Raw genomic sequence first — 15976 nt, 5'->3', positions numbered from 1 at the left:
TGAAGGCCAGTTCCCTACCACAGTGCTGCGTTTGCACACACTCACTGAGCAGCGTGCGTGCAGCACGTCAAAGGAGACGCTGCAATGGGAAACAAATAGACCGTGTAAAACCAGTGATGCACTGCTCAGACGTCTGTATTAAAAGGCCCTGAGGTCTATGCCCAAAGCGAATTGTAACCCCTGGACAGAATTAAGGTGAGGCTGTCTTTATGAGAGATTCTTTCTCAAAGTGCCATCTGTACGATCCAGTGACTTGCTCTGATCATCATCCGAAGCAAAAAGCTGCTTGGTCTTTGGACAAGTGCCAATTGAACTCTTCTCTAAACACGACCATAATCTTTGGCCAAACATTTTCCCCAGCCTCAACCCTAACCCTTGACCCAAACGATTCTCCAATCACAACCTTAACCCTCCACTAAACCAGAACACCTCTGAGCACCAACATCTATTTTAAATCAAATTGACCAACTCGAGAAAGAACAAGAGCCTTGATGTGCAGGAAGGCTTTCCAGACAAACATCAGGATGTCCCTTGTTTCCAAGGCATACCAATTACGCCCCCAGACGAGATATATTCGTCACTGCAAGCATCTCAGCTGCACTAATCGGGCACTGGAGGGGAATCCTTGTCAACCTGGCCCACCCTGTTTCTAACTTTAGACTGCTCACTTGTGTCACAGCGGCAAGGGCGCCTCTCATGCACAAGGTCAATGTGTGGTCACCTGCCAGACGTGAAAGCCCTATTCGTCGCTCAATAAAGGACAACTGTTTCCTTTTGGACGTAACAAACGTTCCCAGCGCCGGGACGGTGTTCCGGGCCTCCTCCCACGTACCTTCCTGGAAGACGCGCTCCACGTTGAGGCCGTAGGTGGCGCACGTCTCGTAGTAGGTGCCAATGCGCAGCTCGGAGCACAGCCTCCTCGCGCGGGCATCGTCGACGGTGCGTGGGCTGCCCGGCCCAATCGCGTCTGCCGGCACCACCACACCCACCACCACCGCACACGAAGACAAAGATACCCCCGTGTAGCCTTAACAGACTGTTGGAGAAAGTGCTGTTAGCGAGCGCCTATGAAGGCTGGTATGGCACATGTGGGTAGCCAGCACCATGCCCGGTCGCCTTTGTCTTCCTAGTGGCGATGTTTACCACCACACACGCAGACATCGATGTAGCCTTAAACAGACTGGTGAAAAAAGTGCTGTTTACGAGCACCTATTAAAAGTGGTGGCGCGGTGGTTGGTAGAAGGTACTACGAACTCAGCCACCTGAGTTTGACTCCTGGCCACAGTTAACATTGGTGGTATCAGAATGGACCTCGCCGAGGTCAGTTCAGCCTTCAACTGACCGGTACCTGTGTTAGATTGGATATTTCCGGGCACAACAGAGTCCCTCCACAGCCAAAACACACAACAACAACAACAACAAAAAACAAGCGAAACATCGAAAAGCGCAACCCTCTTAAAAAAACAACGAGTCTTGAAAAAAACTCAGCGAGGTCTTCCTGCGCCTAAAACAATATTCTCTGTCGTCGAGGCCGTTATTCATCGCGGCCGAAACGCCGCTTGGTGCCACGTGACCGGTGGAGGAAGAGGGATATCATTATCATCATCATCACCGTTATCGGCACCGCCACCCTCATCCGTCTCTTTTATATTTGCACCTCTCACACGCAACATGCCTCGCGGTGGAGCCGGGGCGAGCGGGGCGGTCGGGCGCCGCGAGACTCCGAACGCGGCGATATTTAAAGAGGAGGAGGGAATTTATCACTCGTCGTCGACGGCGGCAGTGGCGGCGGCGGCACACTCCCAGAGCTCCCTTTCATTTTTTTCACCGATTTTTAATGAGCTCACTCGGTCATTAAGTCAGAGCCCCCCCCTCCCCCCCGCCAATGACGAGGGCCGCTGTTTGACAAAGTCTCCCCCTAATCGATACAAGCGGCTCCGCGGAGGTGGCGGATGCGCGCGGAATTGTATTGCCGCGGCCCGACCTCGTGCTGGCTGCACGTGGAGAGTGTTGACGTGCGTGCCCCCGTGCGCGCGTGCTGTGTGTGTGTGTGCGTGTGAATTTGTGTGTACCTATGTGTTTGTTTGAGGGTATGTTTCTAATTAGTTGTATCTGTCTGTGCATAAGTGTGCGTGTGCAAGAATGCTCTGTATGCGTGTGCTAGCATGTAAATGGGGTTTGGTTGTATGTGTGCACTCTATATGTACTCTACACGTATTGGTACGTGTGAGTATGTGAGTGTGCGTAAGAACGCCCATACACGCATGTGTGTGTGTGCGTGTGCACATAGACATTGGGCCTGGATACGATTCGCTCCCATCGTGATTCAAAAAAATTCACGAATCTGGAAAGCGATTCAATTCAAGAGTCAATTATATTTATATTTTTTTACAACGTGGGTCAATGTAGCGCATCTAATGGCTGCAGGGGCAACATGAACTAATTACATACAACGTATACGTATCAAAAACAATCAATTCTCGCACGCAAGATGCATCGCAAGAATCAATTTTCGAGACTATAATGGACAAAACAATTTCGCTGCCCCCAGTGAACGTGTGTGCGCGTGAGAGCGTTACAACGGCTGGTACCAGCGGTATCTAGACCGGCCACTGTGGAGGAGGCAAGGTAAAGACACGACTGGGCAGTTGCTGTTGGCGTCGTTGTGGCAGTGCTCACAACAACGACGAGGAGAGCGTCAGGCGGTTAAAATTCATCCGAGTAGCCACAGCAGGGCGTGCCAAAGCCAGTCTGATAACCTCTAATGTTTTGGTCTGTTCAATGAGCTCTTGCCAGGGAGCATTTACCGACTCTCCATGGCCTCAAAATATATCCAATGACACCAGTGTCATTCAGTGGTGAATACGGCTGATGTTGTGTGTGAGTGCGTACGCGATGTGCGTGTGTGCGAGCAAGTCAGCAGGTGTGCTTGTGCGATAGGGTAGCGGTTAGCGCGCTGCGCTACGAACCCAACGACCCCCAGTTCGATTGCCGCTCACGGTCAATACCAGTGACGATAATCTGAACCGGTCCTGGGCCTCCCCTAGGTCGGCTCAGCCTCAAATGAGTACCTGGTGCGATGTGGAAACATCGCCACTGTGGAGAAAAAGGCGGCCGGGCGTAGTGCTGGCCACCCACCCCCTCGTGTGCTGCGCCAGCCTTCATAGGTGCTCGCTAACAGCACTTGCCCCAACAGTCTGTCTAGGCTAAACGTGGAATCTTTGTCTTTGTTCGTGATTACGTTTGTCCGTGCGTGTGCGCGTGCGTGTGTTTGCTGGTGCGCGTGAGCAGCAGACCCTGTGTCCCCACGAGCAGCGTGGGCAGCTCCGAGAGGCTGCACAGCGACGACAGCTGCTGGTGGTAGCGCGCCACACTCTGGAAGCTCGCCTCGTCGGACAGCGCGAACACCAGCATCACGCCGTCCAGCCAGGACGCAAACTGCACGCGCACACGGCAACCGCGATCGGACGTTCAGCGTTAACACCCCGCGGGAGCGAGGCGATGGGCACAGCACCACGCACGGCCGAGCTGCGCTTTTCTCTACAGCATTAATCAAATCAAATCAGTCGCACGTTTGGTATTTGCGCCATTTGCATACTATGACCCTATCACAAAAATGATACTTCACAGACGTCGTCTGCAGAACATTTCGCAGTGGAGGGCAAAGTTGCAATGTGTAGTCCCTGTTGAATATCTTGCAGGTAAAATTTCATATTTGGCAAATCTGGGCCATAACGCAGCCACAAATGGCCTACTGTTTTCGAAATGACCGTCATGGGATATTTCCCGTCCACTGCAGCAGTTGGCGCAAGTGATTCATGGTTCTTATACCCACAATAGTAAGCAGGGCGGCCTGCAGGAATGGAACGGCGAACCTCTGCAACAAGCGGCGAACGCAATACGGCTGGGTAATGTCACACTCAACCGCTGGGCCATGTAGTGCCGTGACGCACACAGCACTACTTATTCAATGCCGAGTTAAAGCAAGTCAGGTTCAAATGCAACTTGCCAATGACGCTGTGGTGTTGAGCAACATTCCCCAGGAACTGCACACTTTCCTCGACACACACGACCCAGCACAAACACACTTCGTCACGTGCACACTCCAAAAACGTAATAAAGATAAATCCTTTTCATCCAATTTTAAGGGACAGCAGGGAGAGAATGCGTCGTGTTAATATTTACACACATATACCAAAAACATGACCGCGGAAAAACGGGGTTCGCCAGACACAGGACACCACACAATGACGGCGGCCATCAAACTCAGCGATGCGGAGAAGGGGGGAAAAGAGACCAGAAAAAAATCTGAGGGAAAACTTCGGAGAGAGCGTGTGCACATAGACAAATTATCTTGTCGTCACAAAAAAAAAAGGACGGGCCAGAAAGACCTTGCCCAGTGAGCGATCCACTCTCACAGTGCCTCGGCAGGGCCATTGTAATTGACACTTCCATTATTTATGGCCTCGGCACAAGCCGGGGAATAATTACATTGAGCTTAATTCTAATCGAGAGACCATTTTTGGCTTAAATGTTCCACGGGGACCCGCCCCTGTGGGCTGGGGGAGGAGTGGCGGGGGGGGGGCGATGATGGCTGGCGCAGCGGTGACACAGGCAGTGCATCCGGGCATCACCCCCCCCCCCATCTGCCCCCCCCCCCCCTTGCGAGGAAGGGGCGTTTGACATTGACACATTTTTGGGGGCGACCGTCGCAGGCAACACCGGGGGGGGGGGGGGTGGGGAAACACCCGGGGGGGGGGGGGGGGGGGACGAGGCGGGGAACCGAACGTGCCGATGAGCGGCGGAGCACGGAAGCTGGGGCGGCGAGAGCGGGGAGCCAAGGGCAAGGAATTGTGGGAATGGAAAAAGAGGTCAGAGATCATGGCTCTGAAGCAAGAAGCGTTGCCGAGGCAACGGCGGGGGGGGGGGGGGGTCGTCGGAGGGGAACCGAGGTCGGAGACAGGGATGGTCCAGAGCGATGGCTGCCTGGAGACGGGTCATTATGATTAAAGCATTAGCGGCGATCGCGCCTGTCAGCTGCGAGATTTGTAGCAAGATTTAGGGAGACAGGAGAAACTGATTATTTAATGAGATCACTTTAATTTCGCCTCCATCTGAACCAAGAATGATGGTCCAAAAATTTAACCGCAATTGGAATGTCAAGGGGAGAGTTCATTTATCTAAATAAAGTGCAGCCACGGCACTTTAAAAAGGTAGCAATTTGGTAACACGGGTTTGAGGTTAAATTGATGGGTTAAATTAAAAGCAACTTATATGCATCGTGCACCAAAAAAAATTCTGTAACTGCACTCGTTATAGCCGAGGATTTACGGCGGCAGAGGACCGGCCGCGCATAATGGGCACGCGTTTTGGCTGCCGCCCTCAGCCGTTAATAACCGCGCACCACTTTCCATCGTCGTCGCGCGCACGGTCACAACACGCGCCGTCCAAGCAAGCAAGCGCTTGTGCTTCGGGTGGCCTCGCATACGCAAAGGGTGGCACCGCATGTGTGTAACGTGAGACTGTGGGCCACCCACCGGACGACGGTGGATGAAATGGATTTCACCGTCTTTCATTCGGAACGTCGCAACAAATTTGTCTTCGTGCTTTACAAGAGCGGCGTCGCCCGTTGCCGCGCGACGCCGCTGTTTGGCTAGAGGGCACGGGAGTGACGCCATATTAGTGACGTTTATGCAACAAAAATTGTCGCATCTGATTTTCAGATTATTCGGATAAATTATACAAAAACGCGGGAGCACGTGCCTAATGCATGCTGTTACGCATCGCACTAAAATGTATGCAGAGACAGATATATCCGCACGTCGAGCATCTGACAATAAACAAATGCTTACACAAACTCGTACACATCAACTAGATGAATCCTTACAACTAAATGTATGAAGGGCGGCACAAAATAAAGAAAGTGTAACCGCCGTACGGCCGGACTGATCAACTCCTCCATCGACGCACCTCCAAGGTCAACATTTTACAATGCCAGTTGTGCTACAACACGAGCCACTAATTAAATACAAAGTGCACGCCGCGGTTAAAAGACGTCTAAAGTGGTCGCGCCTCTGACCGAGACCCGTGGTTGCGTTTAACGATCGTGTTTAAAGGGCCGGTCTGTGCTCCGGTGCTTTCGGCCCTGACCCCCACCATCAAACATTCTGGACAAAGCGCAGAGGGTAAAAAAAAAAAATCACTCGCCAAACCGGCTGCCAACGCGTAGGCTTCCTCCAGAGCTCGCGATGCACAATCGTCAAGGGATGGGCGCATCTGCGTCTGAGCCAATCTGCCCACCCGCATTCAATATTAAGACGCGCAAGGTGCCAAAGACAAGGGGCCTTGTCTACGATGCCACGCAGGAAAGTATCTCGGGCTCCTTGCTATAGACAACCGTGAAGGGGCTCTCCGTCTTGTTTGGACACAAGAGGCTAAGCAGGATTTAGCCCGGTTAGCATTTGGCTTGATGACCGCTGGGGCTTGCCAGGTGTTGCAGGCCTCTGGGGATGTGAAGTCTGTCGCCAGGAGATGCCAGTGCTGAGTGTCACCCCCTCGTATGCATGGTGGGTCTTCCCTGGGTTCTCCGATATGCTCCCACACAAAGCCAAACACCTCTTTATGGAGCTGGCCAAATATCTCAATGTGCACTGTGCCCACCTGTCTGGGTAAAAAACTGGGATTACTAAATGACGGGAATTATATTATTTGGGTCTTTCGGTAAAGTCGCGTATATAGGTTCAAAGAAAACAACAAAAACTACGACGTTTCGATCGCAACACAAGCGGTCGTGTCAGCAGCATGGGCGGGGCAGCTAATGTTAATGGTACTCGTAGACGACTGCTTGTGTTGCGATCGAAACGTCGTAGTTTTTGTTATTTTCTTTGAACATATCTACGTGACTTTACCAACAGACCCAAAGAATATTAATTCCTGCAGTCACGAAAGCTTCAAGTCAAGATTTGACGGGCATTATTTGAAGCCTATGTATCTTGAACTTCTTGCGTACCGTACGTAGCCAACTGTGCTAATTGTAGGTGCGGGGGAAGGACAACAAACTAAACACACCAAAAAACTACTTGTGGGCAGCGTGCATGTTCTCTATAGGGGCAGTGATTATGCAGAGGCAGCTGACTGATTAAAACAACAACATGTAAAGTTGTTGGTCACTGTGTTATACAACATTGTGCCTGTGTTCAGCAACTGCATTTATAAACAAATGGGAATATAAGCACGTACATCGCTTCCCTCCGTGCGCGTGTGGACTAACAAACGTGACTTTGCGCTGTTAATTGTGTAAATAACACTTGGCCATGAATGTTTTAAAGTGTGTCAGATAACTAAACAAACGAATGGTTACGCTGCAAGTTTGTTGTTAAATTAAACCCACTGCATATATGAAATTAAATTTGTTGTGTATTCACAAACGTGCAAAGCGGCATTTTAAATGCCAATTTGTAAAATATGATATATATAAATTGCACAACTTAATAACACAGATATCAATTCATGCCATACGTAACGTTTCACATTAAATGTACATGTCTATATGATATAATAATCAAAAGGCTGGAAGGGGCCTCCCCACGTCGTGTCGGTCATGGGGGTGTTTTCACCATGCTTCTCCACGCTTGTCAGTGGGGATCGGTGAAGGTGGGGGGGTGGGTCCCAGGACCGGTTCAGATTTCACTCGTCACGGATGTTATAGCCGTGGCCGGGGAATCGAACTCAGTTCGTCGGGTTCATAGCACAGCGCGATAACCACTGCGCCACCAACTCCACTCGCGCCGTGTCAATATACTTTTTTTTGTAACTGCATGGGAGCTGTCAGCAGGGAAGCAAGGGCCCCATTAGGAAGATCTCGGCACACGCCAAGCGGTGATTGCGAGGACACGGCGAGGTTACGTCAGGTCCTGGACGGCTGTGCCGCACACGGCGCTCAGCGGGTCTGCTCGTGGCTCTCGACGGCAGCGCAGGGGAAATATCGCCGCATGGGTCGCCGCGCCGTTAAGGGCACTTGTTTAAAATTTTCACGGTGAAATAGGCGATGACGAAATGATGCTTATAAGTGTTAAAAAACAATCTGCATGTCTTCCTTATTCAAAAGATCGCTAAAAAGTGAGTACAAATAAAACTACAAGCTCAAAAGCGGACGAAAAAAAATCCACTTTAAAACTGCAGAGATGCACGCGAGACAATTTCCGTGCCGAAATGAAAAGCAGTCATTTTAGATTCGCGCCACATCTCCGTTTTGCTCAAATGCAGGACAGGATCATCTGCGCGACACCGTTAATTACATCTCGCTCTTTCTTTGCCGAGAATTTGTAACCCCTGGGAAACTCGCTAGTTTTTTCCCGACTCAATTTGTTGGAGGGTGCTTGCGGCTTTGTAGGTGGGGGTGCAGAAGAGCCAGGCAACGGTGGCGGCCCCCAAGTTATTTATTTATTAGCTCGTGGCATCTTCTCGGTTTGGGTTAACGCAATTATCGAGGCTTGTGCGAGCGGGCGAGCAGGCGCACGCGCTGGTGCGCTGCAGCGACTAGAAAGCCATTCCCGGAGCTGATGTCTAGAGGAGAGGCAGTAAGTGCCGTCATTAGGCTCCCCATTCACTCCTAATGAGCTGTTTGATCACGGCCACAACGTTCCTATCACACTCTCTGCTGCCGCCCGAGATATTCTCCATTTACCGCCTCATTCGGCGAGACCACGCGTTGTAAATTGTTGCGGAGGACATCAAGAAGTTTCGGTCGGAGGGGGGATACTTTGTGGGGGGGGGAGGTGCTGGATAAAAACTTTCAAAAAACGATGCGGTGGTGTTTGATATAGCCCCCGCCGCCCACTCCACACTCCGCGTCCCCCCGAGGACACATCTCATTTCGTACCCGTGTTTATAGTTTACGCCGCGAAAAGAGGAAAGGGGCGGCAAAGGGGGTGGGGAGGAAATATATAACCACTCGCAAACGAGAGGCGCAGAGTAAATATTGTGCCGCAAGCAGCAATTGTTTTTCTCTGATCAATTTACGCCTTTTTTTTCATTACATCACAAGCGCGCACGCGCGGTTGCCTGTGTTGTGATGCCCGGCACCCCTGAAAACGATGTGAAGTGTATTTAAAGTTGTCCAATTCCACACTGCGCGGTTCCTAGCTCCGGTTCGAGGGGGGTGATAAACTACCGCCTCGAGTTTTGTTAAGTTTCAGGTAACGCGTGCGACAGGTGGTGTAAGGTGAATAATTAGAAACTCATGGCTCCATCGAAGGCTTCGTCCGCAGCTTGTGAAATCCACCAAGCTCAACAGCCCAGGACTTGTGCGTTAAATATACAGTATTATGACTATCATCATTATACTGTACAAACAGTAATTAATCAAACTTGCCCCCACAATTCCCCAGTGGTTAAATGCATATTTCACAAGTCAGGATCACAACATGATTAAAGCATCTTTTTTTTCATTATTACCCCAACTGAATTGTACCATTTTGTTTGCGCAAACGCTTAAATGTAGCATTTTACAAAAATGCATCATTTCTCACGCATACGACTCAATGCATCATTGGTGGAAGAATTGATTTCAAACGATGGATCAAAGCGTCGTTTGCGGCATGCTTCATACGCCACCTATACTCAAATCAGTGATCACACCGGGGAGGGCCTAACTCGAACAGTCGAGCATGTCTTGTCAACCCGAGTCTCCTTCCTGAGCAGCCTGCCTTCAGCTAAAGACAGCGGTTCCTTTGCTGCTTGTCACAGAGGTTCACAGTTCAATTCGAGCGGGCCGCCCCGATTAGTACTGCGAGTGTTGTAACAAACCATAAGAAAACTACGCACCGTCTACTTAAAAGTGGATGTTAAAGACCCCCGTGATGTGATTCGCAAGGGTAGGCCATTGTGTGCCGGCATCAGGGTCCCAATTTGCCAGATTTGAAAATGACACCACATATTACACCGCAAATTACTCAATTGGGATAATACATGGCAATCATCGCCCCGTACTGGCGGACTAATGCTCCAGGTCACTCTTATAAATTAAGACTCTCCTGGCCTCTTGACTCCTCGCCTGGTGAAACAAAATAAACTTGTTGCCACCTGCGGTCAATATTCCACAATGGGCGACGTGAGCAGTGCTGGGAAGATCGCCGGGCTCGCTGGGTCCGCCTGCCTGCTCGAGCTCCGTACCCAGACTGCAAGCATTCCTCATCACAGGTGCAGTCTTTCCAGGCTGCATGCACTAATTATAAGAAAATGTTGGACTTATTTTTATTACGAAAAAATTTACGTGCATACTGGCACAGTGCCAAATCTTTTGCCAATCATATTTCTGTGCCATTTAAAGGGTATCAAAATTAAAAGTCAAAGTAGAAAAAAAAACCTGCCGGGGTATATTATGATGTTTATTTAACTGCTTGTTTGGTTATTAAAATGCTGTGTATATAAAGCAGATAATTACGATTGTGTTTCGTAATTTCAAATATCCAACTTAAAAAAATCAAATTTGCTGAAGGCAAAAAACACCAATTAAAATTAAAATGAAGGATCTCGATATGAATCAGCAATCTCTAACTCAATGACTTTTTAGTTCAAGGATCTTAATTTCAATCAACACTATGTGTCACGAGGCACGTGTTAACCAATCATCAGCCACGTGCAGCGTCCAAGGACTGTCCATGTGAATTTAAACGGAGGGTCTTGAAGAATGGATTGGTGGTGAAAGGAAATAAAACGGTGCAGCCCTGCAATTCGAATATTCGTTTAGAATATTTGGGTGCTATACATTGTACACGTGATAAGCCACTTGGTTGAGCTCATTTGTGGCCAGGTCGCTTCTGAAAAAGAGCTACATACCTCGTTGGCTTTACCTGGGTAAAATAGAAAATAGTTTTAAAATGTTTTATTGACCACACCACTGCTGATGGAAGCCCCCACTCGAGGCAGCGCTTGAGAGCAGCTCTAAAGGGTATCTTGGCCTTCTCTTCTACACGACACCAAAGCGTCTGTGGTGGTGTAATGGTGGATAACAGGAGAGGGTAAGCTAGGCGATATGCATCAAAAGTGAACACGACTGCCCTAAATCAGAACGTCGCCATCAACTGAGTAAGTCTGGACCAATATTAATGCATGGCCAATGCAGCGCATTTTAATGAATGAACGTCACTTCACCATCGCAACGTTGCTTTTCTAGTCTTGCGAAGTCACTTCTGGCAATGAGCAGAATAAATCTCCAGCTTAAATGGGCGACACTTTGGAGGATATTCGCTCCTCCGTCTTGCTCTCTAAAAATCACGATGTGTGGACCGGAGCTTAAGAACTCAACATATTCTACCGGCATCAACGCTTTCCAGAGGGACGCATTCATCTCACCCAGTTGTAAATAAATACATGTGCATGTGGACAATTAACATGATTAGTGTTAGAAAATGTAGCCATTTGCCTATCCACTGCTGAAAGAAAGCTGAATAGAATTGCCCGGCACTGATTTAGGTATTACTTGTCACTGATGTTAACCGTGGCTGTTGTAGGCAGGCGGTATGCACAGCTCCCTCATGTGCTTATGATTTGTACCCACGTGTTGTTCCGTATGATGCCCAACTGAAGTTTCAAAAACAGCCCCTGGGCACGTGCAGTTGACAGGCCATGTCCTGGAGGTGGCGACATTTCTCTACTATGCAGTACAGTATTTTTTCTTACAAAATCTGCCCACTCCCTTTCCATGCAATGGTTGTGTTGTGCCCTCTGCTGACCAAACTTGGATAGATGCTCGCAGCTGCCTCAACAGCGGAGACTTCTAAAACTAAACTATTTTTATTTTTCCAGGTAAGGCCACTGAGCTTTGAGCTTTTGTTTCACAAGCAACACATGATAACTCGACGAAGTGGCTTATCGTGTGGAAATGTATAGCAACCAAATACTCTAAAACGCATGTTTTTAAATATGGAGAGAAAAACCAGAGGACCCGAAGAAAAATCCACACCACCACGGAAATAACACGAAAACTCCAAATATACAGCAGGCGTCAGGGTCGGTATCGAACCCACGACCTCCTGCATACCGGGCGAGTGAGTTAACATATCTCCATTCATTATTCATGGTCAGGGGAAAACACAAAGTCGTAGACGGGCGAGGTCCGTGTTTCACGTCAACCTGTCTCCTCTATTCGCTCGACAAAGGCTTCACACGCTTGTAGGACCAATGTCGGCTGCCACGTCTGAGGTGCAAAAAAATCGGGACGTATCATCGGAAGAAGAATGTCTCACAATCCCGAAAGAGGGCAGAGCTTCATGAAAATCCATCGTCTTGAGTTGGGCTATATTACTCAATGGATGAAAACTGGGGCTTTCAATGTCCCGGCAAGATATACAGATTTCCCAGGACTGCCACCTTCAAAAAGAGGACAATGCTGGGAAAATCAAGAAAAGGTGGCAATCCTACAGCCCACATGGCTCAGAAAGCGGGCCAGTGTCTCGCCCATCAAACGTGGCACCGCCCGTCTCCGGCTCGAGGATTTTGTCAACGTTACACAGCCAGAGTGAGACATCTCTCCGCTGCCCTGTCATAGGTCATCGTTCACATTTTGTACGAGCGAGGACAACAAAACGAAGGACAAGGACCACTTCACTGATCCCTCCGCGAGATGGGTGGTGGGTGAGAGCAGGGGTAGTTACATTGCACAAATGACGTTGGCGGAATAAAGGCAGTGAATTAGAAAAAAAACGCAACTTCGAAAAGGGTCAAACTCAACTGTGAGGCCCAACGAGCCCCAGGATCGCCAGTCAAGCCACACGCTCCACTGGACATCCTTACAGCCCCCGAAGACATTTACTGGGTTTCCAATAAGTATGAGAAATAACTCAGCTTATTAAAACTAAAGGTGCCATCTTCTTGGTTCTTTCGGTAAAGTCACGTAGAAGGGAAATAATAATATAATAAAAAATAAAACATAATAAAATACAATTATCACGACGTTTCGGCCACAACGCAAGCAGCCGTCCTCAGGTGAAGAACAGGTCTGTCGGGAAGAATAAAATAATTCTCAGTGAGAATTCTCAGTGAGAATTATTTTATGTTTTATTTTTATTATTTTATTATTTCCCTTCTACGTGACTTTACCGAAAGAACCAAGAAGATGAATCCCTGCAGTCACGAAAGCTTTAAATCGAAATTTAAAGGTGCCATGTTTGTATTTGAATAAATTGTCCAACTTATTCAAATACAAAATCTGATGGACGCGTACATTTTGTATCCGTTTGTCGAATTTTTTTTTAAACCTACTTTCATTCAAATAAATGCCACTTGCTCGAACAAAGAGAGGTGAAACTGAAGAAGACCCGGTAAGTGTCCGTGTGACTTTACCACGATCGGACCGCAGGTGGCAACACTCGTCTCAGTTACAAGCGCAGCACTTCAAAATGGCAATTCTGTGGAGCAGCCACAATGAGCTCTCAACGCGATCGCTACCCGTCACAAAATAGCGCCGTGGACATGCGGGCTCGGCTCTTTCCATGCTCTTTCAAAGAGGCCCTTCAAAAATCCATGGCGTGTTATCATTTTGGAGTGATAATGATGAAAAAACACTGGCATTGAGGCGTTCGAGCTGAAACCGCGCCCGGTCTCAGGATTCATCTGCAGCGCCTCTCTCTGTTCTCACCACCAGTCGACGAACCGCATATTCCCTTTGTTCTGGTTTTCAGTCGAAATCATTTGCTTCTTTGCAAAGAGCAGACAGCGTTGGTGACTTTTGACCGATTTAAATTCAGATACATTCATCCTGTATCTCCGGCGTGTGTGCGTGTGTGCACGTGTGAGATAACGTGTGTGAGATTATGGGGATCGGTGGCGCAGCGGTTAGCGAAATGCGCTACGAACTCGGCAAACCGGGTTCCATTCCCAAACACGGCAAACACCAGTGACGATTAATCGAACCGGTCCTGCGCCTCCCCTAGGTCGACTCAGCCTCAAATGAATACCTGGTACAGTGTGTAAACATTGCCTCTAGGGAGTTAAAGGCGGTCGGTCGGGCGTGGTGCTGGCCATTGTGTACCGTGCCGGCCTTCATAGGTGCTCGCGAACAGCACTTGCCCCAACAGGGGGATCTTTGTCTTTGAGATATTGTGCAAGCGTCGGATCTGAAATGCTGACGTTCCACACTTCAGATTCAGGTCGAGATTCATACTCTTCAATTCTTTTGCGTTTTTTTTGCCTAAACTCTTTGTTTTAAAACACCTTGCTGACAATCCTGCACAGCCCTGTACCGTGACGTTGTTTAAAGTGGCGGGGGGGGGGTATTCAAAAACTGGGGTGATAAACACATTTTTAACAAATGTCAAACACCAAACCGAATGAGTAAAGATACAACGTAAGGTAAAGCACCGAAAAGTCGTCATTTTGTCGGTGTTGTTGTGGATTTAGTTCAGAGTTCTGCAGCCTTGAATGAAAAATGGCCTAACAGACAAGCTCACATTATTATTGGTTTTTGGCCCAAGACTCCCTTTAAAAGGATCCTTTTGGACAAAACGGGCTCTCATCTGGTTTATATCAAAGATGAGAAAGGCCATGTGTGTGTGGACATCCTCAGACATGTAGTGGATCGCACCCTACACTAGAAACCAAGCCGTCTAAGTTTGATTCCCCGCCACGGCTAACATCAGTAGCACATGATATCTGAACCTGTGCTGGGGGCCCTCCCCGAGGTTGACTCGGCGTTAAATGATAACCTTGTGCGGTGTGTAAACACCAGCAGTGGGGAAAGACAAAGATGACGGGGCTTGGTGCTGGCCACACCGTTCCCTTTGTGCGACGTTCCGGCCGTAACAAATTCTCACGAACTGCACTTGCTTCAAAAGTCTATGCGGGCTACATGGTCGGGGATCTCCGCGTGTGAACGTGCGAGAACGAACTTGAACACAGCAATGCGCTCGAACGTCCTCAAATGAGGAGGGCAATGTGTGAGCGTGAGAAAGGGTGTGGGTTCGTGTCAGAGCATGTGAGCGTGGCAGTTAAAGTGTGGGATTTTGCATGAACATGTGGGGGGCAGTCAGAGCAAGCAAAGGGTGTGTGTGAAGTCTCAAAGAGCATGCACGTGCGCGTGTGTGTGTGTGGGAGAGTGGTGTGCGGGGGAGCGGTAGTGCAGTGGTTAGCTGCGCTACGAACCTGGCGACCCAAGTTTAATTCCTGCTCACGGTCAACACCAGTGACGATTATCTGAACCGGTCCTGGGCCTCCCCTAGGTCAACTCAACCTAAAATGAGTACCTGGTGCGGTGTGTAAATATTGCCATGGGAAGGCAAAGGCGGCTGGGTGTGGTGCTGGTCACCCACCCCCTCATGTACCGTGCCGGCCTTCATAGGTGCCCACTAACAGCACTTGCCTCAACAGTCTGTTAAGGCTATACGGGGGATCTTTGTTTTGTGTGTGCGAGAACCCCTGGTAATAATGTGCAGGGGCGTGCGGGAGAGTGTTAGCGCTTGGGGGCGTGCGTTAGAATGCGTGAGAGAGAATGGGAGCAAGTGTGAGCGTGTGGGTATCGACAAGAACCTGAAAGGCTAAAGGAGTGCGTGGGAGGCGAGGGGAGTGTATGAGAACGCGTGGGAGTGTAAACGAACACACACTTCCGCGTGGCAGCATACGGAGGTATTAGCGAGTCGATAATGTACACTGTTCACTCGGAGGAACTTGACAGAAAAGTTAACCAACGAGATGTCAAAAATCACACAGAGGAATTCCAACAAGTTCACACAGGGGTCGTGGTGAGGTCTGGCCCCGGTAAAATCCCTATGTCGCTTTAGCTCTACCACAATGTGAAAGTGTGGACATACGAGACTACACGATTCATGTGGCACCAGTGGTCACATGTGGGAGTGCATGTTGCAGAGTGGTGCAGTGGTAATTTCCTATTATAATGAGCCAAGAGTGTCAGTGTGTCCCGAGTGTGACGTCACTCAACATCGGCCAGTCCCCTTCATTAATAATCATGAACAGGTGACGT

General features: G+C 49.1%; 1 protein-coding gene across 3 annotated transcripts in view; it reads right to left on the bottom strand.

Moving 5' to 3' along the window:
* Positions 1–15976, bottom strand: part of LOC133346082 (arf-GAP with GTPase, ANK repeat and PH domain-containing protein 1-like) — a 169821-nt gene that overhangs the window by 85306 nt on the left and 68539 nt on the right. For all 3 annotated transcript variants that reach the window (XM_061557423.1, XM_061557421.1, XM_061557422.1), the window contains exons 5-6: positions 3297–3438; positions 833–967 (exon numbers count right to left, since the gene is read on the bottom strand). In XM_061557423.1, the coding sequence (XP_061413407.1) occupies positions 833–967; positions 3297–3438 (277 nt within the window). The remainder of the gene's footprint in view (positions 1–832; positions 968–3296; positions 3439–15976) is intronic.

Source organism: Lethenteron reissneri, chromosome 23 (genome assembly GCF_015708825.2).
Source record: "Lethenteron reissneri isolate LAM-NWPU_2019-01 chromosome 23, ASM1570882v1, whole genome shotgun sequence".
Taxonomy (NCBI): Eukaryota; Metazoa; Chordata; class Hyperoartia; order Petromyzontiformes; family Petromyzontidae; genus Lethenteron; species Lethenteron reissneri.
Note: the sequence above shows the minus strand (reverse complement) of the source record. Positions and strands in the feature narration are given on the sequence as shown.